The sequence below is a fragment of the Postia placenta genome, assembly GCF_002117355.1.
Source record: "Postia placenta MAD-698-R-SB12 unplaced genomic scaffold POSPLAscaffold_13, whole genome shotgun sequence".
NCBI classification, from domain to species: domain Eukaryota; kingdom Fungi; phylum Basidiomycota; class Agaricomycetes; order Polyporales; family Adustoporiaceae; genus Rhodonia; species Rhodonia placenta.
Window position 1 is genome coordinate 934,540 of NW_020169844.1, and position 26,163 is coordinate 960,702.

Consider the following 26,163-nt stretch of genomic DNA (forward strand, 5'->3'; position numbering starts at 1 on the left):
AGAGGTAGCAAGATGTAGAGGAGTGGCGACACATGGCTCAGGATGGAGTGGTATAGGGGTGCGTTGAGCAGCGAAACCAGAGTTGTCAGGAGACTGCTGAGCGGGAACGAGACCATTTGTGGCTGAACAGGGTGTCGAATGGGCCAACGAAGTATGGACAGCCGTTGTAGAAATGACATGCAGCTGTAGAGATGTATTTGCGTTGGCTATAGCACGAGACGCCCAACTGCCTTGGATAGATTGTGTTCGAGGAGACGCTGCGGCAACGACAGACAGCGGGGTATACTCGGAATGAGTCTCACCGTCCTTACGACATAGAGATCCTCGTGTGTTACTCGCTGCAGAGTCAGGCCTGTAGAATCCCATTAAGTCAGACTTTGCGTTTATCAAGGAAAGCTCCGGAGTCACCCAGACGACAAATACTTCATTCGGCGATCTACCTCATCCTCTAGAGGGACGAGGACTAAGGGTATCACATCCAATCGCTCTGGGCCTCTATCTGACGCACTTGCTCTACCCTTACGTCTGGGTGCCGTCACAGACTGTGCTTCGACATTCTCATAGCTTTGTGGCCTCCAGCCAGATACCGGCCTCTTCGCTCGCGCTAGAACTGGCGATGCCGGTGGGTCTGCTGAGAACATTAACCTAGACGGCGCGCCGTCGAACGGGTCGGTCGTCCGTGGATCAACGCGTTTACCGCGGTCCGGCCGCGCGGCGGAACCCGATAAAGGCTCATACTGGTCAGGGACAAATTTCAGCGGAGGGCGACTGCCTATATGCGCGTCTTTATGGCGGAAGACCGGATCTACCTCGACCTGGGTGAGCTGTGCCGCGGTGACTAGTCGCTTGGAGAAGGCATCTTTCTTGCGCTGACGTCGAGCGCGCTGGGTCGTGAGAGCCAGTGACCTGCCTTTCCGCGATGATCCAAGCTTCTTGCTACCCCCTCGATGCATTCCCTTGGGCGCATGATCTGTGTCGTAATCGCTAGACTCGGACCCAGAATAAGTGGAGTCGCAAGCATTGTGTTCTCTCTGGGTAGACAGTCCTCTATCTTGGTGGAATTGAACGCGGCGTCTTTTTTGGCGAGTATAGTGTCTGGTTGAGGTGCGCGTGGACCATTGCAGAAAGTCCTCCACTGTAACCGGGGTTACCTCCTGAGGCGCGTGCTGTGCTTCGTGAGCGGCAATGGCGGGCGTCGTCGGTTTGTCGTGCTCAAGGGTAGGGTCGGTAATGTCTCCAATAGGCAAAATGCAACTGACTGGGACCGTTTGACCGTCATGATTTTCTGCCGCGGAAGGAGCCGAAATACGGGTGCTCAAGTTGACCGAAGGGCTTGTAGGTTGCCCAGAACGGTGCCATTCAAGAGTCCAGCGTGTCACAGCACTGTTGTATGCCCACTCAATATGGAGTACCCTCCAGTCTTCGTATATCTACGGTTAAAACCCGGAACCTATGCAATGATAGTGGACGGAGGTAGAGAGTGCGCGGAAAAGCGTGAATGGAAGTGAACAGGAACTCGTGACCGAGCGTGTGACAGGCGCGTTGCGTCACAGTAGAGCGCGTCGATCGACGCGTCCGCATCGCACGCGTTGGACTGACCGTGACAATAGGTACCTTCAGCAGCACAAACCTATCAATGAATGCGTGCGCTGATTCTATAGCCTGTTCTAAAACTCTCTTGAGACGACGTGTTCACCATGGCCGGCTATAGCGGCCCAAGCATGAAGACCTTTTTGGTGGGATGGTGTCAGTCGCCATGGCTGACCAGTGACAGGAAATGGCTGACAGGAGCAGGAGGTTATATTCTCTGCGTCCAGAGCAACTTGAACCTTAGCCCTCTGCTGCTATACCAAGTGCATCAACATGCGAAGACAACTTGTCACCCGTCTCCAGAGTCTCGTTGTCGCTGCAGTATGCGCAGCATCAGTAACGGCCATCCCTCTCGCTCCTTCATTGACAGAGTCTGCCCCTGCATACCCAAGTCCGACTGTGCCATACGCGACTGACGATCCGAACCGGGAGCTTTGGAACCCGCTGTCTAACGTGGACCCCCAGCCAATCCGGGGAACTTTAGGAGCAGACATCATCGCTCAGCAAAACGTGCCGCTACAATTGCAGAACTCAGATCTACTGGCACCCCCGACTACAGACCATGGCTCTGTGTGCGTACCTCTCAACTCACTGGGCCTGAGAGCAGACCAATTCAGGTCCCAATCCCTTCCTATTTAGCCCGAACATAAAGTGGCCTTTTACTTTGAGTCATAATCGCCTTCATACAGGTGGATGGGCTCGTCAGCAGAACAGTATGACAACTAACAAAACATAACACGCTTACCGATGAGCTGATTGTATTTGTCTACAGTCCATGACTTACCGATCAGTACAGGTAGGCTAACAATTGCCTTGGGGACATCGTCGAGGCTGACGTGATAACACGCAGAGATGGCTGGGGTAGACATGCGTCTCGAAGCGGGGGCAATCCGGTGACTCTTTATTCGTTCGCGACTCTCGAAGTGATGACTCAACAACGCTTCACAGTGAGCTGCATTGGCATACGGCAGCGGAGGTAATGTACCCAATTTCTGTGAGAAGATGAGCTGACGGTCCGCCGTTCAGTGGGCTTATGTCCTCAAGGTTGGTCTCGACGTCATATCCTTAGCTTCTAGACTAAGGTTTCGCCGTAGGGTAGCACTCAAGTGTCTACGGTCACTCCGGATGGCCAGAACTATGTTGCGACGGCGGTACGTCGGTGTAGGTGCATTGAATAATGGATCATACTTGATATTTTGATTAGAACCAAGGGGATCTATGGTACTTCCCGCCGGGACAGCCTCATTCTCTCCAAGCTACAGCTCAAGACCCTGACGGAACGGAGTTCTTGCTGGTGGGGTACTGCACCTGCTCTGTGTATTTGTACTCACTCTATCATCACGCAGGTATTTGACAATGGCGAATTCAGTGAAGACTCGACGTTCCTAGTACGTTCATTACTACTTGCAGCGAGGACGAGAACTTAGACAAATTCAACTCGTCTTCCAGTTGACAGATTGGTTGGCCCACGTCCCGAAAGAAGTGCTTGTCAGAAATTTCCAAGCCACAAAATCGGCCTTCGATCACATACCAGATCGGGAGCTCTACATCTTTCCTGGTGGTAGGCAGCAATCATGTATCCGATGCATTGCCTGGCTCATGTGGATACCGTAATGTCTTTTAGTGCCACCTGATCCCAATGCTCAACCACCGTCCAGTCCTCAAGGTCAAACACCACTACCTTACACCTTCCCCCTTTCACAGGTCGAGGCGACTAAGTTTCCAGGAGGCACTACGAAGATTGTCGACTCAACGACGTTCAAGGTGTCGAAGACCATGGCGGTAGCTGAGGTTACATTGGAACCCGGTGCAATGCGGGAACTGCATGTACGTCTACTCGTGTCGTTTCTCGTTCTTGCAAGATCATTGACGTATAATGGTGCGACATAGTGGCATCCCACGCAAACGGAGTGGGACTATTTCATGTCAGTGGTCACTTTGTGTGTTGGAACGACCGGCACTAATCATGACGCATCATTAGAGAGGGTTACGCTCGTGTGACAGTTTTCGCGGCCAACGCAGATGCAAGAACGTTCGATTTTCAGGTCAGTCAACGTCTGAGATATGTGACATCGCTTGCTGTACTTATAGCACGCAGGCCGGAGACATTGGATACATTCCTCAGTCATACGGTTTGTGTTCCGTAACACGAACATTCTTAGAGCAAGATACTGATGAATCAAAATAGGGCACTACATAGAGAATACGGGGAATACCACTCTTCATTTTCTTGAGATCCTGAAGACAGGTGTGTCATAGTCATGTCGAGTCAATGTTTTCGGTTAACCGACGAGATATAGACAAATTCCAAGACGTCAGCCTGGCCCAGGTGATTGATTTTGACGCTCTTTATGCGTCCCATTGACTGGCTCACTTTATCTTGTGTAGTGGCTTGCCCTGACACCTCCTGCCGTGGTCAAGGCGCATCTAGACGTCTCGGACGATACCATTGCTGCATTTAGCAAGACAAAGCAGAGAATTGTCGGTAAATAGTACGGCTGTCTTGAGTAGCGTGTACAATCTCGATTCCAATTGTGGGCGAATGCTGGACAGCTCTGAACAGTGCCCCGTTTACAAACCGAATATTTGCGCCGCCGGACGCGTTATGTACGCGTGTTTGTGAAGCGCGTCAAGACGCGATCTCGAGTCATCGATCGGCGCTCAGCGCGCCCTAAAGCACTCACATTCTGTAGCTTTGCTCTGTATTTCTATCCCGGCGTATCTGCTGCTGCTGCTGCTGCTCGTTATATCGATTCTTTCTGCTGCCCTGAGAACCGGACGACGTGCATAAGATTACAATGACCCAGAGAATCCGCGAGGCCAATGGCCTTCTTCGCGACATCCCAAAACCCGGAGAGACTATGTGAGAGTACGACTTGTGCTGAAGACAAGGACACCTTTATTGAGATCCCCAAAGCCTGCCCAAGGAGGGAGAAGAGAATGTTTTGATTACTTCGGCGTTGCCGTACTGTAACAATGTACCCCATCTCGGTAAGTTGCAGAGTGCCGCGAGAACGAGTTATTTTTGCTGACCTCAGCTGTGAGGCAGGGAATATCATTGGGAGCACCTTGAGTGCCGATATCTTCGCTCGGTAAGCTGCTTGCCTCTCGCTCGCTAGTTCCTGCCCCAATTGTTCCCTCTACGCAGTTTCAATCGTACGCAAAACATTATCCCCCAGAGCACATCGCTCACATCGAATGTTAGGCACAAGAAACCGGAGAACACTGTATATATGCGGCACAGATGAGTACGGAACCGCCACCGAAACACAAGCCTTGAAGGAAGGCATAACGCCAAAAGAACTCTGTGACAAATACAATGCATTGCACGTTGAGACGTACAAGTGGTTCCAACTAAGGTGAGCATCAAAGTTGCTACTCACTTTCACCGTCATTGACTTGTCGGGCGACACAGCTTCGATCATTTCGGACGAACCTCCACCCCACTTCATACAGAGTGAGTACATCCATATGTTCGTTGAAGCAATCGCAGAACGCAAAAAATGCGCTGCATTACTCGCTTGATTGTCAATATTCCCGAAGAATCTGCTTCGTAGGCTTCTCTCTGAGAGTTCGCTGGTCTCACAGCAGTATGTTCATACTGGGGACTACAGCACACTGACCGATCGCGCAGGATCTGCCAGGAGATTTACCTGAATCTGCTGAAGAATGGCTACCTCGATAAACAAATCAAAGAGCAGACATACTGCGAAGGATGTTCAAAGTGTGTCGAAGGTACTTGCATCCGCCGAAACCAGGCTAATCTGGCGCCAGATTCCTCGCGGATCGCTTTGTGGAGGGAACATGCCCCCACTGTGGTGCAGACGTGCGTTGCCGCTATCTGTGTTCGCCGTACCAGCCTTGACGACGTTTCTCCAGGACGCTCGTGGTGATCAATGCGACGTGTGCAGCCGCACCCTTGATGCTGTAGACCTGATCAATCCCCGCTGCCTCATCAGCAAGGCGCACACCGTCACGACCCGCTCGTCTGCCCACATGTACGTCAAGCTCGACGCTCTCCAGCCAAAGGTCGAGGAGTGGATCAGGAAGTCCTGGAAAGATGGAAAATGGTCTCCGAATGCGGTGATCAATGCGGAGGGGGAACTGATTGATGCCCGGCTGAAGGCGGGCATGCGGCCTAGTCCGGTCACGCGAGATCTGACATGGGGTGTACCTGTCCCGGTTGTAGAAGGGGAAGACGATCAGGGAATGAAGGGAAAGGTCCTGTGTGAGTACGGCCTGAACTTAACAGTGGGGGTGTGCTGATGATTGTACCATGTAGATGTTTGGGTAAGGACAGTCTCGTGTGACAACGAGATCACGGGTTTACTGTATGATCTAGTTCGATGCCCCCATTGGCTACCCTAGCATCACGGCGAACTACACCTCGGAGTGGAAGCAATGGTGGTTCAACAAGCCGGACGTCCGACTATACCAGTTCATGGGCAAGGACAATGTCTACTTCCACACCATCTTCTGGCCTTCGATTCAGATTGGCGACGGCCGTCCTTGGACGACGCTGTACCACCTGTCGACGACCGGTACGATCCGTCCGTCTACGTATCAGTGAGACTTGGCCTAATCGTTCACCTAGAATACCTCAACTACGAGGGAGGCAAATTCTCAAAAAGCCATAATCGTGGTGTGTTCGGGCCTGCCGCAAGAGAGACCGGAATCCCCCCTTCGGTGTGGAGGTACTACTTGATCTCGACTCGACCGGAGACTGCGGACGCCATGTTCTCATGGTCGGATTGTGTAGGTCTCTGTCGTGCGATGAGTGCCCACAAGGCTGAGACTGGCTTGCTAGGTTGCTGCTAACAACAATGTGTTGCTGAACAAGTAGGCATATCCTTAGGACGATGGGGCTTCTCGCGCTGATTCCAGTCATTTAGTTTCGGTAACTTCATCAACCGTGTCCTGAAGTTCGCCGCATCGCAATACGATAGCGTGGTTCCCGACGGTGGCGACGTCCCCGGCCCTCTCTCCCCCAATGATGACGTTGATGCAGAGTTCATTTCTGAGGTCAATGGGCATCTGAAGGACTACATCGACGCCATGGAGGCCGTCAAGCTCCGGCTGGGCCTCCAGACGGTCATGCTCTTGTCCGCGCGGGGCAACCTGTACCTGCAGGCATCGGGCCTGAACAAGGCGCTGATGGCCGCCGACCCAAAGCGGTGTGCGCAGGTCGTCTCGCGCGCGATCAACCTCATCTACGTCCTCTCCGTCATGATCTTTCCCTTCATGCCGTCGACGTCCGAGGCGATCCTGCTGCAGCTCAACGCGCCGGCGCGGGCAGTGCCGGAGGTGTTCGCGCACGACATCCTGCCGGGCCATCGCATTGGGACGCCCGACCACCTGTTCAAGCGCATCAACGAGAAGATGGTCGAGGTGTGGAAGGCGAGGTTCGGCGGCAAGGCGAGCGAGGCGACACCCGAGCCCAGCGCGGACGCGACGCATGTTGCGCTGGGCATGTCGAAGCGCAAGGCGGCGGCGGCGAAGAAGGCGGCGGAGAAGGCAGCGACCGTTGCAGACGAGTCGAACCCGAAGTCGGCGGAAGTGCTGGCATGGGAGCAGAAGGTGGCCGAGCAGGGGCAGAAGGTGCGGGCGCTGAAGGGGCAGACACCCAAGACGCCCGAGCTGGAGCAGGAGACGACGGCGGCGGTAGATGAGCTGAAGAAACTTAAAGAAGAATTGGCGGCCCTGGAACGAGATTCGTAGACGTTACCTTGTACCGATAGTTGCATATCTACCCGACTCCGATTGTGCCGCATCACAACAAGTAGAGTGGGAGCTGCACATATTATCATTTTAGCGGCTTGCATTTGATCGGACAGCGACGAAGCTCATATGTTAAAAGCTTCTGACGTCATACCTGTCGACCGTGGCTTTGTTTTCTTATCTACTGGGTTTGACACCGCTTTCCCGCTTTCCCGCTTTCCCGCTTTCCCTCAAACCACTACTGTGTACTGTTCAATACGGACGGGCGGCTGTAATATCTCACGTATCCGGTGAGTAGATTGTTGTATTGTCGTATTTTCGAGGCTGAGCATCGCGTCGTCTTTCGTATTGTGCGAAAATACTATTTTATGTTCTAGCTAGCTACCCAGTCAGCTTCGTCCAACGACCTCTTCGGACGCCGCATCTGGCGGGACGAGACCCTCCTACTATATATCTTAGTAGGCGGCATTGAGAGACTGTCCGGTACACTTGAATCTTCTCCGAAGTAACCCGACGCCGACGATCGACTCGCCGTCTCACGTGGTCTAATATACGCGCGACGGACGCGACTCGGCCACCGCACTTGGCCTCAACTCAGCCTTACAGTAGACTCACTCTACCCCCGTCAGAATGCGAATACACACAAACGTCCCCCACACATACCGCGGCATTCGTGCACGCCATTTGTCGTCCGCAGGCCCCATACTTCCAGTTCCTCTGCAATATGACAAGCTGGTTCCCTCCAACGGCAACGAGACCGACAGGCCGCTCGTCATTATGCATGGTCTCTTGTGAGTGCGCGCGCGCTCCAGAACATCATATTGTAACTTGATTTACAGTGGAATGAAGAGGAACTGGCTCTCATTATCCAAAGCCTTCCTACGCGACCTGAACACGCCCATATATTGCCTCGTGAGTACCCATTCCGTTACGCACCCGCCGACCTATTTGAACACAAGTAAGGATCTCCGCAATCACGGAAATTCTCCCCACGCACGACCCATGACCTACTCAGCCATGGCCGCAGATGTGCTGCACTTCTGCCGCGAGCACTCCCTGACCAACGTGTCCCTCCTGGGCCACTCCATGTGCGTCTTGTCGCTGATACCCTTTCCGCCCTGACTGTGTCTCACAGAACGCCGCGGCAGGGGCGGAAAGGTCGCCATGGCATTTGCCTTGAGTCCGGATTGTCCCCGCGACCTTCTCTCCCACCTCATTGTTGCGGACATGGCACCTTCAAAGGGTGCCCTCTCCCCTGAATTCAACGGCTACGTAGAAGCTTTGCGCAAAATTGAGGACGCGAAAGTCACGTCGCGCAAGGACGCGCAGCACATCCTCACGCCGTACGAGCAGGTGTGTCGCGCCCGCTCCCCTGCATGGCACATCCCGCGCCGACACACACACCGCAGGACCCAATGACCCGCGCGTTCCTGCTGACGAACCTCAAGCCGAGCGACCACCACCACCCCCACAAGCCCCTCGAGTTCCAAATACCCCTGCAGATCATCGGCGACAGCATCCCAGAAATAGGCTCGTTTCCGTACGAGCCTGGCGAGCGCGTCTGGGGGGGGCCCACGCTCTTCATCAAGGGAACACACAGCAAGTGCGTGGCTTGGTCCCGCGGCTGAGTACGGTTATAAGTGTCCTGGCTTGGCTGATGCTGCTCATCTTCCGGAAGGTACATCAACAATCGGAACATTCCCATTGCTAAGCAATTCTTCCCGCATATGGTTCTCGAGAAGCTGGAGGCTGGCCACTGGGGTATGTCCGTCTTCTTCGCACCTGGCTCCGAACTGACACGTGCACCCATAGTTCATGCGGAGAAGTACGTGAACAACTGTATAGCGGTATGCATTCGCTGACGCGCCTCGTCTTGTAGACCGAATGAATTCAAGGCGCTCGTAACAAACTTCGTCAAATCTCACTGAACAGTGCCATTGCGCGGCTCACACAAGGGCGCCGGCGTGTACTGGGTATTCACTGGATCTCAGCTACACTTCTAGATTTCTAGACGACCGAGATGCGTTGAGTACATACTAGGGAACGCGTTCCCGGGAGAACCTGTTGAGAGAGTGGTGCGGCACCTCAACGACTCACGGGTGAACAGATCTAGCGGGGGTCGCGCACAGCCTCGGACGAAGGAGGAAGGAGGCCAGCGGTCAGCAGGGACTCTGTATTACACGGTGTATAATACACTAGGAGATCTCCGTAATACGCCTATACAGCTAGAGGATTCGAGAACAGACGATAGACGCTACGGTGATGCGATGAATGGAGTGAGATGGGGAATTGCGAGTACAACTGAAACACCATTCGTAATTCGATCGTACCATATGATCATAGAGACGGACGGGGCTGACGATCATATAGGCTATTCAGCAATGTCAGTGAAGAGGACAGTCTGCGGGAGAAGCGGTGACTCACCTAGGAAACCGAGAAGGCGGACCGCAAAGGAAGCAGATAACTTAAGAATAAAGATAGTCATAGTCGAGGTCGGACGCGAAGGCGCAGCAAGGAAAACAGTGGGAACAGAAACAGCAAAGGCTGTGCACGGCCCCCGCGCATTTATAGCGCGGCGTCGGACGCGTAGCTGCGCAGCGGTCGCGGTCAGCGAAGCGTCGGGACCCGGAAGAAACAGCGGCCGAACCTAAAACGCGAGACCGTAGCATTGCATGACGTCGCCACCAGACCCGTCGGGCTCCAGGTCCAGGCGGGCCTTCCCTCGCGGTGCCGCGCCCATTTCGCCGAGATCGAGCTGGCAGATGGGCTGCTGCATCTTGCGGGGCCTGTTGTGGCCCACATCGCCTGCGGGCCCGACGCGCGATCCGGCGTGGCCGGCACCGAGCGCGCCCACGTGCGGTGCGGAGCCGAGGGCTGCGAAGGCGTCCAAGCTGCCCGTGGTGATTGCGGCGTCCACGAGCGCGATGAGGTCGTCGAGCTGCGACGCGCGGCGCTCCGCCGTGGCGTCCGAGGGTGCTGAGCACACGCGCGGCGGCGCCGCGCGGGAGGGGACGGGCTTGCGCTTCCTGATCACGAGCGGCGCTGTCGGGGTCAGAGGCGCGGGCGGTGCGACGGAGCAGGGCTTGGTGGCGCCGCGAGGCAGCCTGAGCGGCCGGACGCCGCGGGGAGCAGCGGGCGGGACCGGGGCGCGCGGCTTGCTGGACGGAGGAGGCTTGACGGCGTCCTGAGGCGGTACGGCGCTCGCGGGGCTAGGCGTGCTGTGGATGCTTGAGGGCGCGGGCGTGCTGGATATGGCGGCTGACGTGGGCTTCGACGATGCGGCTGACTTGGACCTGCGGCCAGGGTGCCCGCGGAGTGTCTTGGCGGCACTCGAGTAGATGCTGAAGCTGTATGGGCCCGCATCGTCCGCGGGGGACGTCGTGTCCCAGTTTCCATCTGCGGAATAAGAGCCAGCAGAAAGGCAGAAGGGATCCGCCTCAGCATCATCCGCTGGCGGCGGGGCAGGAGGCCGGATGTCGTCGACAAGCGTATGTGCGGCTGACGGCAGCTGGAGCGGGCGACACTTCGGGACCTTGATGCCCTCGAGGTGGGCGTCCTCCGCTGGGGGCGGCAGGGGAACGTCGTCGCCCAGGACCCCAACTGGCGCGATCCCGCAGACGGTCGGCAGGAACTGTGGTGTGCCGGGACAGGAGGACACTGGCGTCGACGCGATCGATGAGTCGAGCGATGGGCACGGGGACGAACATGACGGGGTAGGCGAGAGAGGACAGTCAAAGGTGTCCGTACTTGAAGAGCAGGAGGCGATGGTGTTGCATCTGAGTAAGTTGTCAGTGATGTGGGTTGAGGGGAGACGGAGATACATACTGAGTTGGCGAGGCTTGGGTTGCAGAGGCGACTTCCTGGATATATCGTTCTGGATCTCCTGGAGAGACTGCTGCTGGGGTATGGCTAGTGTCGACAATCCCTGCACGAGAGCCTTCATTACCCTTTGAGATAGGGCACTGATTTGCGGGGTGCCCAGTCGTTGGACTGTAGGCGACGAGCACGGCCTCGATGTCGACTTCGGAAGGAGAGCGCGTACGAGAAGTGATCCATGCCCATAGAGTAGTGAAAAACTGCAGGAGGCAGACAAGCAAATCGGTGAGAGCGAACATGATGTCTTGAGGCAAGAAAACTCTGTGTGGATGGGATCCATCTGCACCGTTATAAGCACTCTTCTATGGCTGACAGTCGTCAGCCAGCCCCGGATTGCGCTTGTTCATGATTCTCAAGATCTTGGTAGAACGCACCTACTTGCAGGGATCGGGCTTGTCCACTTACCTGCATCGCATGAATAAATGTAGTTGAGCCTCGAGTGATGACAGCCTTGGAGAGGAATAATATATCTGCAAACCACGCCTGCCGTTTGCGCCGCAGTACTCATGACATGGATGCAATGTTTGTATCATGGGTACCTTTGTGTACTTAGTTGGTGGTTGACGCCATTTTAAAGCTGTAACATTATATGACGTTCAGCAGTAAGAGTGATTCCAACTGCCAAATGCCGCAATGAGATATGAGCGGTTCGAGTAGCAATGCTTTAGCACTTTGATGAGTTCAAGTGGCATATTTCTGCGTATCACTCAGTGAATGCATTTTTAATGGCGTCATCATATAAAGAGCACATGTCAAAGCTTCCACTTTATGATTACGCCAGACGTACGAAAGGTGTCTTACTTTGCGTTTGCTAAGCTCAATTTCTTATAGAGTAAGTCCTTGCCCGGGTGTAGATAAGCGGCCTATACGAACATTCAGTAGACAGAAATCAGCTATCAGAAGTCTACTCTTGCCGGTGTGAGGCTATAGGTGAGGATTGCAATAAGGTCACGGTGATGGGTTAGTACGGCAAGCAAGTAGGAGTCTGTGAGTGCCACAGCGGAGTATGAACTTGGTGCCGGCCATCAACACGCAGAAAAACGCCTTAAATATCGGTCTAACCAAGGTCGAACCTCTTCTGCTCTGCTGCCATCATGCCTCGCTCCAGGTTATTGTGTCTAATCGATCCTGCTTGCTACTTGTGCCCAAGTTTGCCGTGGCCGCGGGATACATCTCAGAGTTGCTTTTGACGTCCTGCTCTCCAAGTTACACTCCGCTCAGTTGCACGTAGAATTAGGTTTGTCTTAGTGCATGAGCCCTGGAGCATGTAGCTGGGTATGCCAGATACTTGTCCCAGATGTAGCTCCTGCAGGGCTAAGACACAGCTAGTTGGACATGCGATTGGAATACATGATGATTTGGTGGTACTGCTGGTGCGATGTAAGACGATGAGGCGTGCTCCTCCCATCGAGGTATCTGGTCGCCCTTGAGCTGCCTCGAGGCCTCCGTGCATGATAGGTGATGAACTTGTAGTGCATGCTGACGGCCCGGACTGTATTAGGCTGGGCAATACAGCGCCCGCTTACTGGGTCGATGTGGGACCCACAAAGGCGATGCCGACTGCGTACTTATTTTCCCGCGGTTATCTCTCCCGCGTACACTCGAAGTCCATCCCCTCCTCGGTCTCAGGACGCGCCTGCTCCATTGTGTTCATTGGCGAATCTTCACTCGCAGGCATTAGCTACTCAGCAGGCCGTTACAGGTCGGTTTCGGCGTCGTTTTGGAGCGACCCCCGCTGACATTGTGCCTGGGCAGTGTGGCGTACTCCACTTTGCAAGTCACTATGCAATCTTCGCCAAGCTCCGGTTCTCCTTTTCTCAGTGGGAGACGTTTGTCGAATAGTACTGATGTGACGAGAAGTCCACGATCTCCGGCCCGCGGCACGATCCTCGACCATCTCAACCTCGCGGGGCTGTACGGACTCAGCAGTTTGAGTACACCCGTGATAGCAGAACCCAGTGATAGTGACACATGGGATTCCGTGAGTCTCAATCAGATGCAGTTCCATGTTCGAACTCACTGGAGTATCGCCAGCGGGACCCGGCGGACTGGAACTATGAACAGGTGCTGGAATATGCGCTCAAACGGGACCTGAGGTCGCGGCCCAGAGTGACAGGATTCATATCGGCCCAGCGTATAACCGGTCGTTGGCTCATCGAGCGTGACGATAGCGACTTGACGTGAGTGCAGGAACTTGCGAGCCTTACTTGTCCTAATCAGTACATGGGCGCACCGACAGCAAGATGATACAGAATGACTCTGATCTCTTGGAGGATGTCTGCATGCTATCACATCGGCTCCAGCACAAAGCTCGGCATTCAGTAAGCCCGGTGCAATCCCGCTCCCCAAAGCTGTGGGAGATATTTCCGGGCACTCCTCGCAGCTCAGCAACAAGCATATCGGAGGGATCGCCAGCCAGCTCTGCGCGTGATGCCCGATCACATACCCGTACTCCATCTATCACGGGAAGTCATCGCGAGAGCCCTCATGGCGTAGACGCCGAAGGCGCAGGTGGAGATGTCCAGGTGGATGAGGACAGTCAGGGTTTAAGTCCGCACTCAATCCCAGCGCAAGGGCTAGGTTTGGTGACGGAAGAAAACCCCGACGAAATCTCATTGGAGGGTGGTCAGGGTGCCTCCCAGCCTGAGCCATCAGCTCTGGGGCACGATGAACAGGTGTCAGTGGCAAATCTCATTCAGTGTTCCTCATATCTGATATATGAGTCGGCGTCACCCTGCTCACAGAGAAGACGGATATGAGATAGTGACCATGATGCCCATGGATCACACGGCCGATCCGATCCTATTGGTGTCTTCCAGTGCGGGCGATGCCCTCTTAGCCCAGGCGTCGCGCTCATGAACGTTTTGTATTTCCCCCGTTCTGTATTTCCCCCGTCGCGGGTATTTTTGCGCTTGTATTATGCTTTTGTATCTGCTATCGCTGTTGTGTATGTACCTATGGATGAATGTATGCATAATGTATCTGATACCCTGCTTTGTAATGACCGACCGCAACGATGCAGGTCTAGACTTCACGTGCTAATTCCTACATCGTATCACGGCCATCAAGGAGTAACTCCATTCAATTTGGACGGTCTGTGCCTCCTACCAAGGTTTCCACGTGTCCTACCCACGTCAGTAGCCCCTTGTACTCTGGCACAATGTTCTCAGATCGACAACCCAGACTGCGGTCTATAGGTAGCATGTTCCTGAGAAAGCATCTCGCCGGCACGCGCTGTCTTCGCCTATTCGGCCGAAGAGCGGCAGGGTCCAGCTGAGATCCTTACCACGTCTGGCGAACTCAATTCCTCTGTCTGTGAATGCTACCCTACCATTTCAAATGCTCTCCTTCGCTCATCTCTAATCTTAGGCTTGCATCTCCGAATGAATAGCGTTAGAATCTCGGGCTTCGATCACAACACAGAATGTCAGTCAGATAGCCCCATTCAGCTTAAACGACCCGTGAATGCATTAAACGGGCGAAAGGTCCTTCACATACATCACAACAATCCCGCAAGAAAGGTTCCGCCGAATGCGAAGATAGTGCATACTCATAATCCAGCCCACTAAAGACTCGTAGCTCCTACAACGATAGGCTTCGTCTTGGGGAGGCTGCCCACCAGCTCGTCGGAGAAGCCGAGGTGGGCTTGTACCAGCGACGGTGGCGTCACGCCCAGCCACTATCGTTATCGATTCAGCGTATGTTTATTGAAGTTCCATTATGCAAACTCACCTGGCTCAAGCTGATGTCTTCATAGGCGTCTTTGCACAGAAATCAATATGCGACTCATCAGCACCATGTAATGTAAATACACACCAGTGTTGAAAATCTCCAGGAATACCAGAGGCTCATCCCCGATGTTTTCAATGTAATGGCCTGGATCAAGAACCGGATTCTTCAAGAACATACGAAATTGATATCGGATGCGACGTACCGTAGCTCGCTGGCACGAAACCAATGTCACCAGCCTGACGGAACGTGTGAGATATCACATGATAGAGCAGCATTGAAGCTTGCCTCGTAGTTATAGGTTCTAGCCGTACTTGATGACGCGAAGATACTTGCCCTGGCAGCGCCGCTTCTGTTGTATGGGGTAAATTATAGTGCTCCTGAGCTGCTTCAACGAAGGTGCACGAACATATAGTACGTCCACTCGTCCTGAGTAGGGTGCCACTATGGTGCGGGACTGTCAGGGCTGAGGACAGTGAGAAGACGATTCACTCACGTGAAGTTCCCTATGATACGGGCCGTCAGCTACCGAGGCGGGCAATAGGGCTCGCAGACCTACCTCATTCCTCCGGGCTGAACAGTGACTTCGGCGACGGAGATGCCCGTGGAGATACCAAACGAAGACGAATCGGCAATCCTCACTGAACCGCCGGCAAGCTGTGTAGGAGTGACTTCCGAAAGAGCGTAAGTATAGGGCGCCGGCACTTGTCCCTGAGGATCCTCGGGTGCAGTTGCTTCGGGGGACGGGGGAGCTGAAGGGACCTCGTCAGACATTCCTGCGAATTAGGCTGACACAGCACGCACTTCCTGGGAAGATGTATAGCTGCTGGGCCGGCAAATTGTTCAAATTCTCAATCGTTGTACCGAAATTCTTGGCCAGGACGTCCTTCGGGGTGTGGGCGAGCCAGTCGGTCAACTGCATAGGATGTTCAGGGACAGTAAACCCTTTGTTCCCACCCGAGAGAAGGAACTTAAGAGTACATACTAAGAACGTGGAGTCCTCACTAAAGTCGCCACTGTTAAAGATCTTCCGGGAGAACACTAAGCTAAGGAGAGGAGTGTAGGAGGGACTGAGGCTCACAAGCAGGAATTCTGCGCCTGCCTCAGTCTGGTTGGTAGCTTGCAGACTGTGCGGAACGCCGGGTGGGAAGTACCACAGATCGCCTGGGCCCTAAAGACCGGGTGAGAAATCAACGGCAGATCAGAAGACGTGCCGTCACAGAACGAGTGACTGCGTACCACAGTGCCCAGGAAATTACGGCCGCTCGAATCCACTGCCGTTACTTGCATGTAGCCCTACCATGAGGGTTAGCTAAACCTCATGTGTGCAGAAGATTCACGCGTACGCTCAGAACATAGGCCCACTGCGCAGAGGGTTAGTTAATGACGAAAATTTGGAAGGTACTATGTCATACCTCAGCAGTCTTGTGCCAGTGCAGTTCCCTGTGGCAGGTGTTAGCATGCTATACTATTACAAGCAATAACCATCCGCATACCGAATGGCACCAGCTTCAAGACGCATGTCGACACCAGCCATGGCTTTGCAGGTGTTTTAGCCAAAACGCACGGTGAAATCCTCCACAAAGGACTTACAGGTCGCAATTGGCATTTGATTGACTTGAGACATGACGTTAGCGTGGAAGCAGTCTGTTGTATCGCGAGGGCATACCATTTTGTTGTCTAGCATAACCACCAGTTTGCAGTCGATTTGTGCTCATTGTAAATGACCACTTCAGGTTTGGACTATTGGGGGCCTTCCATTAGTGAACAGGGTGAGTCAATTTCCCGGCACCCACATGTCACCCGCATCAGTAGTTGGCGGGGCTAGCAGGTCGGGGTTGAGTCGTTGAAGAGCAACGTTCTGCTGCGCCATGATGGTGGATCCAAGAGCGCCGCGGATGGGCTGAGGGTCGGTATCGGTCGTAACATTCCACGTAATGGCATTCGGGTCGTCGCTCGCAAGTGGCACCGTTTCGTACGCAGGCTCTGCTGAGACAACCGGCGTACCGGAAGCGTCACTGCCACCAGTTGGTGCGGCGACAGCGAGCGTCGAAAGCACAACAGCGCAAACGATGGAGATCAGGAATCGACTCATGGTGAAGAGATGAGTGACTGGCCTGGTTGACCGCAAACTACTTGCTGCCCTTTTATACAGGGACGGAAGGTGCAGTTGATTTTTGTGCACGGTTGACACGGTTGACGATAACTATCATTTGGCACAAAATCCCATTGTTTCCTACAGCCGCTGAGCGTGAGCTCGCACACTACATGGAGTGCACGCGGACATCGTGAAGAAGCCACAGGATTACTTATTCTGCACTTGGGCGCAATGCCGCAACGGAGTATTTTTAGCACGGACACGTAGCTTCTTCGGAGGTTCTTGAGCAGGATTTCCTGGTATTGAGATCACAGTGATCTTCCTAGGCCGTATGTAGAACGCCGGCAACTATCGGTTGTACGCCCGAAATCCGTACCCACGCTGCGGTTGACCCGGCTCGACTACTGATAATCGCAACGCTCCATTTCCGCGAAAGATGTCTGGGCGTGCGTCGTGCGGGAATTTAAGTTACGATCAGCGGATCTCTTCCTTTGTGGAAACGCGACCGCCTAGAAGGTGAGCTTTCCTGTACGGCACATGTGATGCTTTACACCATGCGCAGTAAAGTGGGCAGTGCGTCACCTACGCAACGAAAACACAAGGGTGCCCAGGTATCGCTACCATTACTTAATATGACTGCTGTATGAGAGTAGCTGAGCAGCACGGCTTCACAAAGCGGGCAGTAGCACGCCGTCGAATACCGCTAACAATAGCATTAGAATGAGCATACCACTAGAAACAGCACGCTTGAGAACTCTCTCATGCGTCTGTACGGGGAGGAAATTTTGGAAGAGAGCCGGAATAACTCACGACTAAGTCGCGAAAGGTCTGCGGCAGCATACACCCCTGAGAATGAGCAATCAGCCGAGGAGAACGTACACCATGGTCACATGGAACACACCACGAGTACTCAGCACCTGGTCGATGCGTGTCATCGAGTTCTCTGAGGACTGCTACTCTGGACCAACAAGCAACTTACCCACCAATCGGCTCTTAGACGGTGCATCCTGCGAAGCATGGAGTCTGTAGTGCCCAAAGATAGTCCCGCCCGAAAATAGCCATTTGTGGATGTCCCGAATCGACGTTTTCGCTATTTATGAAGTAGCCACCGCCGTCGATTTCTGGCTTTTCTAGATGTCTGCGTCTAATGCCACTGAAGCCCTGCATTAGACGGACACTACGGTACCGAGGACATAGGAAGAGACGAACTTCGGCGCACAACAAATGCTCCTCTGCAAGCACGAGCCCCTCGCGTATCATGATGATTTTTCTTGTCGCTGTTTCATGAGCACCTGACAAGCGTAAGGTTCACGCACACAACCGGAAAAGAGGGACCAAAATGCAGGAGCAGTGACTACGGCATTGTCAATTACTGACGACCGTCTCACAGGCATGGGTCCTTAGTGCTATGTCAGAGGGGGTATGACTTCAGAATCACGGCCCCGCGGAAATACGTATGAGCAATTTGATAGTGTAATATGCTGGGAAGGCAATGAATGTAGTGGTGTGAGCGTGAAACCTATTCATAGAGAATATTAGGAGCATCCGCTCTCACCATGGAGGTTCTCATCGATTCTTCTATTCCTGAGTCTGTCCACGGGAATTCGTGGGAAGAATTCGAGCGAGTTTGTGGAGTATGTGTTGTGACAGTAGGTGCTGTCGAGGTTAATTGCGTACAAGAATAGTAACACAAGGACTTCGGCACCGGACGAAACACATTGTAAGTAGACCACGCCGTGAATCGTGAATGCACGCCTGCGGTCGGCTGGACGGTGTCTTCACATGGCCGTACATAGATGTCAGGATTAGAAACGGGGTCCAAAGGCATTGATTACTGAGATACAACGCGCACAGGGCACGTCACGTAATTCGCTGAGAGGACTGCCAAAATCGACCTATGAATCATTGAAATAGCTTTCCGTCCTTCGTAATTACTGTGGGCTTGGGCGGTAAATTCGGCTTTGAACGCGATGCAATTGCATTTTCAGCCTTTGTAGCAAAAGCCGGGAAGTAGAACCGGCCAAGTGTGTGCGGAGAGGTCGAGCTGTGAAATTGAAGGAGATCGTTTGAGGAAGCTGCGCACACGAAAGGAAATATTCCCTTGATACGTAAGGCCTATTGTTGTGCCCTTTGCTCATTTGAGTTGTAGTCTAGGAAACTGACACAAGTCAAATACAAGCCTGCTCCTGGTGCTATTGACGTACCGTGTCTTCCACACTCAAACAAATTTGATAATACCGGGTGAACCAAAGTCATGTCATTCTAGCAAGGAAGCACACCTACGCGACGCCCTTTGTCTAGGATACGAATTGATTGATCCGCAGTCACGAACCAACTAAACCCCTTCTCGAGCCCGCCCCTACCGGACACAACAGGATATTTGAGAGCCCGGACCACGGAACGATACGGAAGCGCCTGGACATGCATGTGCAGGTGCATTACCGAGTTAAAGGGCGGTATGTGAAAGCCCAAACTGAGGCCATTTCAAGCCTGATCGACAGTCGGAGGGACATGATGACGTACCAGCGTAGAGTAGGGGACACGTCTAGCTCCTCCAAAATACGATGCCCAATGTCATGCATCTGTCCAACTAAGTACCGGTGTGCCGTTACAAGCATGTCAATGATGAATGATCATCCGTACCAACGTCGACATCATCCTTGCACAAGGATTTCACGCTGTCTGGAAGAGGCAAGACGTGATCTCGCAGTTGGACATAAGCAGGGCTTGACACGCAGAGTCGTACCTATGTGTCGCTTTGTGATCATTTGGAAATGATGAGCCGCGGACGGATTGTGGTCTCGAAACGCTATGAAGTCGTTATTCTAGTCCGTTCCTCAATTGTAAATAGCTCTGAATGGGAGTATGATGAAGAATATGGAGCTCACCTCCCACACAACATCAAAGCCGTTTTGGACCGATACATTGCAAAAGATACAGTTTTTCAGCTGTTTGTGTCTGTCCTCCAACGAATGTCCCTTGTCCCTGTTAGCACGTTGTGTGTCTATTTCAGAGCCGTGGCGGGCGAAGTAGCCTTCCAATAAACGTGCTAGAAACATAGATCCGCAGCCAATCTCGTGTAGGGGAACGTCGGAGTTATTCTAGAGGTACCTGCAGCGCTTGTTAAAACAAGAAGCTAAGTATGTTCGTTGTGTTATGTAGTGCTAATCCTCATAGTCATACTATGTCCAGACAGCAGGCACGACAGGCGGGCGCTTGGATCATGAGCTAATCTGGCACACGTGACTCGTGTATCACGCGAGATCTATTGTGAGATCGAAATCCAAGTATTGCGGTCAGTAAGAACGAACTCGCCACATCGTTCATTGCTCTCCTGGCTGCGACCTTTGCAAGACGCACTCAATATAATTTTGTATAAAACAGTTCACATATCAGCATAGTGCAACAGTCTGGCAACCACGATGTCTCAAATGGCCGACAACGCCAGCGGAACATGTCCTCACATTGCTGAATCTTCTCTGGAGCCTCTCCACATTTCACACAAATTCAAATCTATGGCAGTGTGGAATTTGCGATACTCGCATAGTATCACTCGTCCTGCAAAGCGACGCAAGGTGGGTGTCCCCAATGAAGGTATCTGCAGATTGCCCGTTTGACCGGAATGCAGCTTGCAGCCCCTACGTGTGGGACCTGTGACTCACCACTTCCGCGTCCTTTCGCATGCCTGAGATGCTCATATTCTGGATGCTGGAGAGACGGTCATGTGAAGCGACATCTGGAGGAGACAGGACATACACTTTGTACGTACTTATTTCATTACAGATCCGTAATTTTCGCATCCAGTATCGTCCATATCGTTGGCTACTCCACTTTCATGCGGCTCTACCTCCCTCATATTCTCAGTCCCCTCAACGGTTCCACTGCAGGCGTCGATGTCAAGACCGGTTCAATCTTCTGCAGCGAGTGCGGCGATTTTGTCTACGATAGCGGTGTGAACTCCATGTTCGCAGCGGCCACAATTACTACGGAAGAGAAGAACACCAGTTTTCGAGGTACAGCGTCTCGTATCGGCGCATTGTACCCAGTTCACACGATGCACAGATGGGACGCGATGCCGTGAGCCGTTCAGGTCATGGTCACCCAATACGAAAGAGACGGCCGCCCTCGAGTCATCTGTTCCGGCTGCATGTTACGGTTCGTCGATGATTTCTACCGTGGAATTGCGAAATATGAGCTCATGAATACATCTGCAGGCCGGAGAGGATTACTGAACCTTGGCCAAACGTGCTTCATGAATGCTATTCTCCAATCATTTGCGGCGAATCCGCTTCTCAGGCACTATTTCTTAAGCGACAAACACAATTATCAGCTGTGCAAAAACGAAGCATGTATCTGCTGTGAAATGGACAAAGTTTTTACTGAAGTACGCCTCGGCTTTCTCGTAATTTCGCTTGACCCCTGACGCGTGAACAGGTTTTCTCAGAAAATACAACGCCGTATGGCCCGACGAGCTTCCTCGCCACAACGTGGCAGGCTTCGCCAGACCTTTCTGGCTATGCGCAGCAGGATGCACACGAGTTCTTCATGCATGCCTTGAATGAGATCCACACCAAAACCCGTGGATCGACGAAGCTTCACTGCATTTGTATCGTACATTCTGCGTTCGCCGGGCAGCTGCAGAGCGATGTCAAGTGCGAACGCTGCGGTAACGTTACCACCGCCACCGACCCCATGTTCGACATCAGTTTAGAGCTGCAGGATAAGAGCCTTGGGCAAGCCGGCCAGGAGTTGACACTGGCTTCGTGTCTGAGGAAGTAAGTAGTAACATTACGATCGTTGAGATGACTTCTTGACCCAGTGACAGATTTACTCAGCCGGAGAAACTGGGGCCGAACCAATACAGCTGTGCCAAATGTGGGAAAGCTTCCCATGCAAGTTCCATATCAGACCTCTCCTTGTCTCTGCTGTGCTGATTCTTCCTTCCAGGAAGCAAGCAAGCGATTGAGTATCCGGAAGCTGCCACCTGTGCTGAGCTTCCAGTTCAAGGTGAGAACCTCCGACGCTCGCGTAATCTGGTATCTAGAGGCAAACCGAATCGGGCATAGCGTTTTGAGCACAAAGCCGGAGATAAGTCCGCGGCCCACAAGATCGAGGCACCTGTCCGCTTTCCGTCAATTATCAATATGGCACCGTTCACGTCCGCCGTCATGGACATGAAGGATCGAGAAGCAAAAGGCAGCGGAACGTTGGGATCCGCGACGATCCCGTGAGCACACATCCTGCATTCTTCGTCCACGCACGTCGCTGAATGCAGGAACTATGGCGATTTAGCGAGTTTCCTGGGCCTCGGGCCATGTACGAGTACGATCTTTTTTCAGTTGTATGTCATGAGGGGCAGATCAACAATGGCCACTATACATGCTTCGCGCGTTCGCGGGATGAGGTGGGTCTGATCTTTGTCACGCATCACGGGCTGTCCTTCTCACCAGGAGCAGTGGTACCGCTTTGACGATGACAAGTGAGTGTGCCGTCTCTACCTTTGTCAGCGGCAGCTGCTGAGAGACGGCCCCCACAGAGTGACACATTCTAGCCTCGGCGCGTGCCTCGGCTCACAATCCCAGGCGTATATGTGTTTCTACGTCAAGCGGCACCTGGATTACGAACCGTACGTGACGCCCTCGTACAAGGTCACGCGAGAGGCGGAGGCCGTGAAGGAACGAGAACGGGAGCGGAAGAAGGAAGCTGCACGCATGCGCGAGGTGGAGGATGATTTATTGGCTATGGTCTGAGTTTGACACAACGCGACGGCGCAGACAGGTAAAATAACTCGAGTAGCATTTGGTACAGTTCGTGAGTGTGGGGGCAGATACAGTGGTAAGGTATATAGCTGGATGAGATACAGGGGGGGAGGTCTAACACTGAGGCGATACCTGGGGATACGAGGAACTGGGATATTCAAACTGTGCTAAGGGACGACGGAAACTAATTTACGGGATAATGTCATTGAGCTCGCCCTCCTTGACCCGAATTTCAACCACTTCGACCTCGTAATCCATCCCGGGTGCCGTAGGAGCTGACACAAAACCCGACACGTTCGGCGGGGAAGTCGACGCGACATCTGAGGGACATATAATCAGTACACGTGCACGGCATGGGTGTGGTGTTAGATGAGCAATCGTTGCAAGGAAGGAAGATGACAAACGAACATCTGTCTTTAATGTATGGCGGCACGAACAGGTCCTGGGTATGTCATGTCAGTCGCGCTGTTTGGCTCAGACCTTTGCCGAAGGACTGTGCTCTCACCTGGTTCCACACGAAACCTTGGCTCCTCTGGATGGTCAAGATTGGGCGGAGAGTAAAGACCGGCTGGCGACGCTTCTTTCGGTGCTGCCTCCTGGGGCTCTCAGGCTCGGGCTCAGGCTCAATGGCACGCTGCTTTCCCTTGACGTCCTTCTTGTACTCCGCTATCTTCCGCGCAGCAGCCTCATCGCCCTCATCAGGTCCTATGTCGTCGCCGGCCGGAAGCGCATGCCCGTTCTCGCGAGCGGCATGAGGATCGCCGTCGGAGACATCACTCCCTGGGTGGACGGCACGACCGTAGTCCTCCTCGTCCTCCGAGCAGGAGTTGTCCTCCGACCCGCTGTCGCTGTACTCATCATCGAACGGAATCTGCTCGTAGCACGCCCATGTGGGTGGGGATGGCGCGCGCCCGATTCTGCGCCGCACGAATGCGGGATAGGCCGGGTTATTAACAGCAGAGTTGCTCATCGCTCGTCGTCGGGAACGTGGTGCTTGCCGCTGGCGCTGGCAGCGGTGGTGGTGGTAGGAGGCAAGGAGGCGGTCGAGGCCGGAATGGACAGTGATGTGTGAAGAGCCGCGGGGTCAGAGGGCTGGAGCCTGGTTTACGCGAGGCGTTAGTCGAGTCACCACTGCCCGCATTTGGCAATCATGCACCCCGCATTCGCGGAGCTCTTGCTCGACGCTGCAATTCGCATCAAGTTGCACAACCTCAGCCGCGGCGTCGTCGAGCAGGCCGCGCACACCGTAGTCTCGTCTCCGGACGACGTGTCTGCCCGTGTGAGCGCAGTGGCGGGTCGCGGGTACCCGGCCGTGTGGTAAGCAGCGGAATGGCTGTTGTCCGCCCCGGCCCCTTTAGTACTTCTGTATTCCATTCAAACCTTCTACATAATGGACATATGGTTCCTCACTTGTCCTCCGCTCCAGCTAATTTTGCAGCGATGTTCCCGTACCTTTAGTGCTGTGCGTTGCCGCCATTTCAGACCGTTCATATCCGCCACGATTGCTACGCGACAGTTGTCTTTAGATGGACCGTGCGGGCCTTGTCGGAACGGCTTCCGTAAACCCCACGACGCGCATGTATAGCGTTCAAGGCTGCCGTACTCGACATCGACCTAACCCGTGCTGGGCAGAAGACAACTTACTTCCCAGTCCTGCTGCCTTGCTGCGGAGACACGCATGGATCGACCGCCCCTTTTCCTGATCATCGTGGATACCTGCCCCTGTGTGGCACACAGAAGGCGGTCGGGGCTTTCACGTCACTCCTTTACGTGTCGGACGAAATATCCTTCGGACGTTCATGGCATCCGTAAGTCTGGACCAGGAGATCTCAGCTCGCAGAACGTCCAGCTGTCGCCATCTGTAAAACGTTTTACACCGGAATCAGGTCAGACCGAGCGAGAAGAAATACCTCTTGATCCGTCAGCCAGATGCACATAGTGGTAATCCTTTGCTGGCCTCTAGAAAACGAGCGGGTATTCTCCGAGAACACCTCAGCTTACTGGTCCCGAGCCCAGCCTTCCTAGTATCGTCTATGCCGGTGCGTCATGTGCCCTCAGTTTGCACGGCCGTCAATCCGATTTCAGACCTCAGATATCGACCCTGGGCGAACCTGTCAACTTCTCTGCCCCTTCACGTTGCAGAACTTTGCCGTGTGGGATCGGTCTTTACGATACGCAAGGAAACACAGTAGCGGATAAGCAGTTGCGACCAGAAGTGGACGATTCGTACTACCCTCGCTGTTCTAGGACTGGACGCTGCAAAAGCATTTGTCCTATGACCAGCGTGCCTTACAGTAGCGAGACTCCTGCCCTTTCGAAACTCGATAGATATTCTTAGGAAACGCGACAGGTGTACATGTCGCACTGTACGATAACGTTCACGGGACTCCAGAAGGCAGGTTTCCCGGTGAACGAACTCAGTATCGCTCGGACATTTGGAAAGTGCTATTGTGAGGAGACCAACACCTCGGTACTGTAAAAACCTCACATCGCTGCGTTATTTTCGTTCATGTCGCGGCAGCGATTCTCTAGTGTAACCCACTGTACTCGCGCGGGCTCCAGGGAAATGTACCTGTGGGCTAAGATACTCCTCTGTCGCACCTAAGAACATGGTTATTGCCCCCACGGCTGCTCCGGACTATCGCGAGTACGCCCCGCCATCTCCATACTCTCTGCGATCTGGTTTTGACCGTAAATATGCCTCCTTTGCTATTGTCATAGCAGGCGAAGTGACCGCACACCAATGATCAATATCACATTGGTATGGCGATCTGATCCCGAACGCTGAGTGTTTTAAGGTTTTATTTACGCTCCTTCCTGGAGACGACTGAGGGAAATATGGCCTGATACAGTGATTAGAAGGGGCTGCGTTACTCTGTTCATCTTTCTAGGCGTCATGAAGAGCGACCAGGAACTTGAATACCCCGCATTCTGTTTTCAACGTCTGATTGAGCGTCCCGTATCCGCCGGTGTTGCACATACCCACGAATGGTCATTGTTCACAATAATGATCGATGTCAAGTAGGCTCAGATATTCTCCATTTCTCAGACTCTCCGCGAAGCACTGTCATACCAGGGAGGAGGACCATCAATCAACGTACCCCAAGCTAAAAATACCACGCAGGATTGTATCACACCACGTACTCTGTGCCGTGGAACTCGAAATGCGACAACGCTGGAGCTATAGCACGCAATGTCGTGGGCATGCACCCCCTCATCTTTGCATTAGTACGGCACCACAGAACGTAAACGAGGCTTGGCACTCGCGTTATTTTGGTGTTATCTTGGTGAAATGAGATTTGATATTCAGCTGGTCCGACCACACATCTGTGCGACACTCCGACGCACGTCGAAAGCGGACTCGACATCACCGAGGCATGTCCGCCATGTGCC

The 26,163-nt window shown here is 53.5% G+C and overlaps 9 protein-coding genes across 9 annotated transcripts; 5 read left to right on the forward strand and 4 right to left on the reverse strand.

Moving 5' to 3' along the window:
• Window positions 1-1,863: 1,863 nt before the first annotated feature.
• On the forward strand, window positions 1,864-4,083 carry POSPLADRAFT_1151320 (hypothetical protein; the record flags this gene model as incomplete). Its single annotated transcript, XM_024486520.1, has 17 exons — window positions 1,864-2,162; window positions 2,230-2,303; window positions 2,363-2,386; window positions 2,441-2,483; window positions 2,539-2,566; window positions 2,617-2,634; window positions 2,685-2,741; window positions 2,795-2,884; window positions 2,937-2,978; window positions 3,040-3,151; window positions 3,215-3,417; window positions 3,481-3,519; window positions 3,576-3,635; window positions 3,689-3,722; window positions 3,779-3,838; window positions 3,885-3,919; window positions 3,979-4,083. 17 exons carry the CDS (start codon window positions 1,864-1,866, stop codon window positions 4,081-4,083), a joined length of 1,323 nt encoding a protein of 440 aa, XP_024335807.1.
• Window positions 4,084-4,316: 233 nt separating this feature from the next.
• POSPLADRAFT_1067405 (hypothetical protein) lies at window positions 4,317-7,308 on the forward strand (the record flags this gene model as incomplete). Its single annotated transcript, XM_024482184.1, has 13 exons — window positions 4,317-4,453; window positions 4,508-4,581; window positions 4,640-4,682; window positions 4,739-4,746; window positions 4,796-4,949; window positions 5,006-5,047; window positions 5,225-5,314; window positions 5,365-5,416; window positions 5,470-5,818; window positions 5,873-5,880; window positions 5,933-6,131; window positions 6,185-6,345; window positions 6,475-7,308. Exons 1-13 carry the CDS (start codon window positions 4,389-4,391, stop codon window positions 7,306-7,308), a joined length of 2,079 nt encoding a protein of 692 aa, XP_024335808.1. The 5' UTR covers window positions 4,317-4,388.
• A 630-nt stretch (window positions 7,309-7,938) lies between these two features.
• Window positions 7,939-9,170, forward strand: POSPLADRAFT_1151655 (hypothetical protein; the record flags this gene model as incomplete). Its single annotated transcript, XM_024486562.1, has 6 exons — window positions 7,939-8,099; window positions 8,148-8,220; window positions 8,272-8,396; window positions 8,457-8,661; window positions 8,718-8,911; window positions 8,987-9,170. 6 exons carry the CDS (start codon window positions 7,939-7,941, stop codon window positions 9,168-9,170), a joined length of 942 nt encoding a protein of 313 aa, XP_024335809.1.
• A 785-nt stretch (window positions 9,171-9,955) lies between these two features.
• Window positions 9,956-11,423, reverse strand: POSPLADRAFT_1049159 (hypothetical protein; the record flags this gene model as incomplete). Its single annotated transcript, XM_024479678.1, has 2 exons — window positions 9,956-11,084; window positions 11,134-11,423. The coding sequence occupies 2 exons, from the start codon at window positions 11,421-11,423 to the stop codon at window positions 9,956-9,958; spliced, it is 1,419 nt and encodes a 472-aa protein (XP_024335810.1).
• A 1,544-nt stretch (window positions 11,424-12,967) lies between these two features.
• On the forward strand, window positions 12,968-14,043 carry POSPLADRAFT_1036061 (hypothetical protein; the record flags this gene model as incomplete). Its single annotated transcript, XM_024477126.1, has 4 exons — window positions 12,968-13,165; window positions 13,249-13,364; window positions 13,424-13,861; window positions 13,929-14,043. The coding sequence occupies 4 exons, from the start codon at window positions 12,968-12,970 to the stop codon at window positions 14,041-14,043; spliced, it is 867 nt and encodes a 288-aa protein (XP_024335811.1).
• Window positions 14,044-14,749: 706 nt separating this feature from the next.
• On the reverse strand, window positions 14,750-17,008 carry POSPLADRAFT_1152089 (hypothetical protein; the record flags this gene model as incomplete). Its single annotated transcript, XM_024486619.1, has 17 exons — window positions 14,750-14,863; window positions 14,917-14,945; window positions 15,001-15,060; window positions 15,177-15,265; window positions 15,323-15,357; window positions 15,410-15,419; window positions 15,473-15,665; window positions 15,718-15,829; window positions 15,899-15,940; window positions 15,995-16,084; window positions 16,153-16,209; window positions 16,260-16,277; window positions 16,329-16,356; window positions 16,410-16,452; window positions 16,507-16,530; window positions 16,583-16,656; window positions 16,710-17,008. The coding sequence occupies 17 exons, from the start codon at window positions 17,006-17,008 to the stop codon at window positions 14,750-14,752; spliced, it is 1,317 nt and encodes a 438-aa protein (XP_024335812.1).
• A 2,265-nt stretch (window positions 17,009-19,273) lies between these two features.
• POSPLADRAFT_1078197 (hypothetical protein) lies at window positions 19,274-19,956 on the reverse strand (the record flags this gene model as incomplete). The annotated part of the gene is made up of 5 exons (XM_024482962.1): window positions 19,274-19,484; window positions 19,535-19,601; window positions 19,655-19,693; window positions 19,758-19,836; window positions 19,900-19,956. Coding segments are annotated over 5 exons (453 nt in total), but the record flags the coding sequence as incomplete, so codon positions are not given.
• A 400-nt stretch (window positions 19,957-20,356) lies between these two features.
• On the forward strand, window positions 20,357-22,761 carry POSPLADRAFT_1184714 (hypothetical protein; the record flags this gene model as incomplete). Its single annotated transcript, XM_024489096.1, has 12 exons — window positions 20,357-20,586; window positions 20,640-20,772; window positions 20,899-21,024; window positions 21,074-21,166; window positions 21,226-21,395; window positions 21,446-21,786; window positions 21,837-21,907; window positions 21,963-22,018; window positions 22,078-22,217; window positions 22,304-22,415; window positions 22,468-22,490; window positions 22,548-22,761. The coding sequence occupies exons 1-12, from the start codon at window positions 20,434-20,436 to the stop codon at window positions 22,759-22,761; spliced, it is 1,632 nt and encodes a 543-aa protein (XP_024335814.1). The 5' UTR covers window positions 20,357-20,433.
• A 23-nt stretch (window positions 22,762-22,784) lies between these two features.
• POSPLADRAFT_1041225 (hypothetical protein) lies at window positions 22,785-24,193 on the reverse strand. Its single transcript, XM_024477866.1, has 3 exons — window positions 23,276-24,193; window positions 23,179-23,212; window positions 22,785-23,090 (listed from the first exon to the last, which is right to left on the reverse strand). Exons 1-3 carry the CDS (start codon window positions 23,738-23,740, stop codon window positions 22,960-22,962), a joined length of 630 nt encoding a protein of 209 aa, XP_024335815.1. The 5' UTR covers window positions 23,741-24,193; the 3' UTR covers window positions 22,785-22,959.
• Between the last annotated feature and the right edge of the window lie 1,970 nt (window positions 24,194-26,163).

Excerpts from the sequence above, each read along its gene's own strand:
- POSPLADRAFT_1041225 (XM_024477866.1), bottom strand. The coding sequence starts at position 23,740 with ATGAGCAACTCTGCTGTTAATAACCCGGCCTATCCCGCATTCGTGCGG. Across the intron at positions 23,213-23,275 it reads AAGGTTTCGTGTGGAACCAG|GACCTGTTCGTGCCGCCATA; the intron begins GTGAGAGCACAG and ends TGACATACCCAG. Across the intron at positions 23,091-23,178 it reads GCCATACATTAAAGACAGAT|ATGTCGCGTCGACTTCCCCG; the intron begins GTTCGTTTGTCA and ends TATGTCCCTCAG.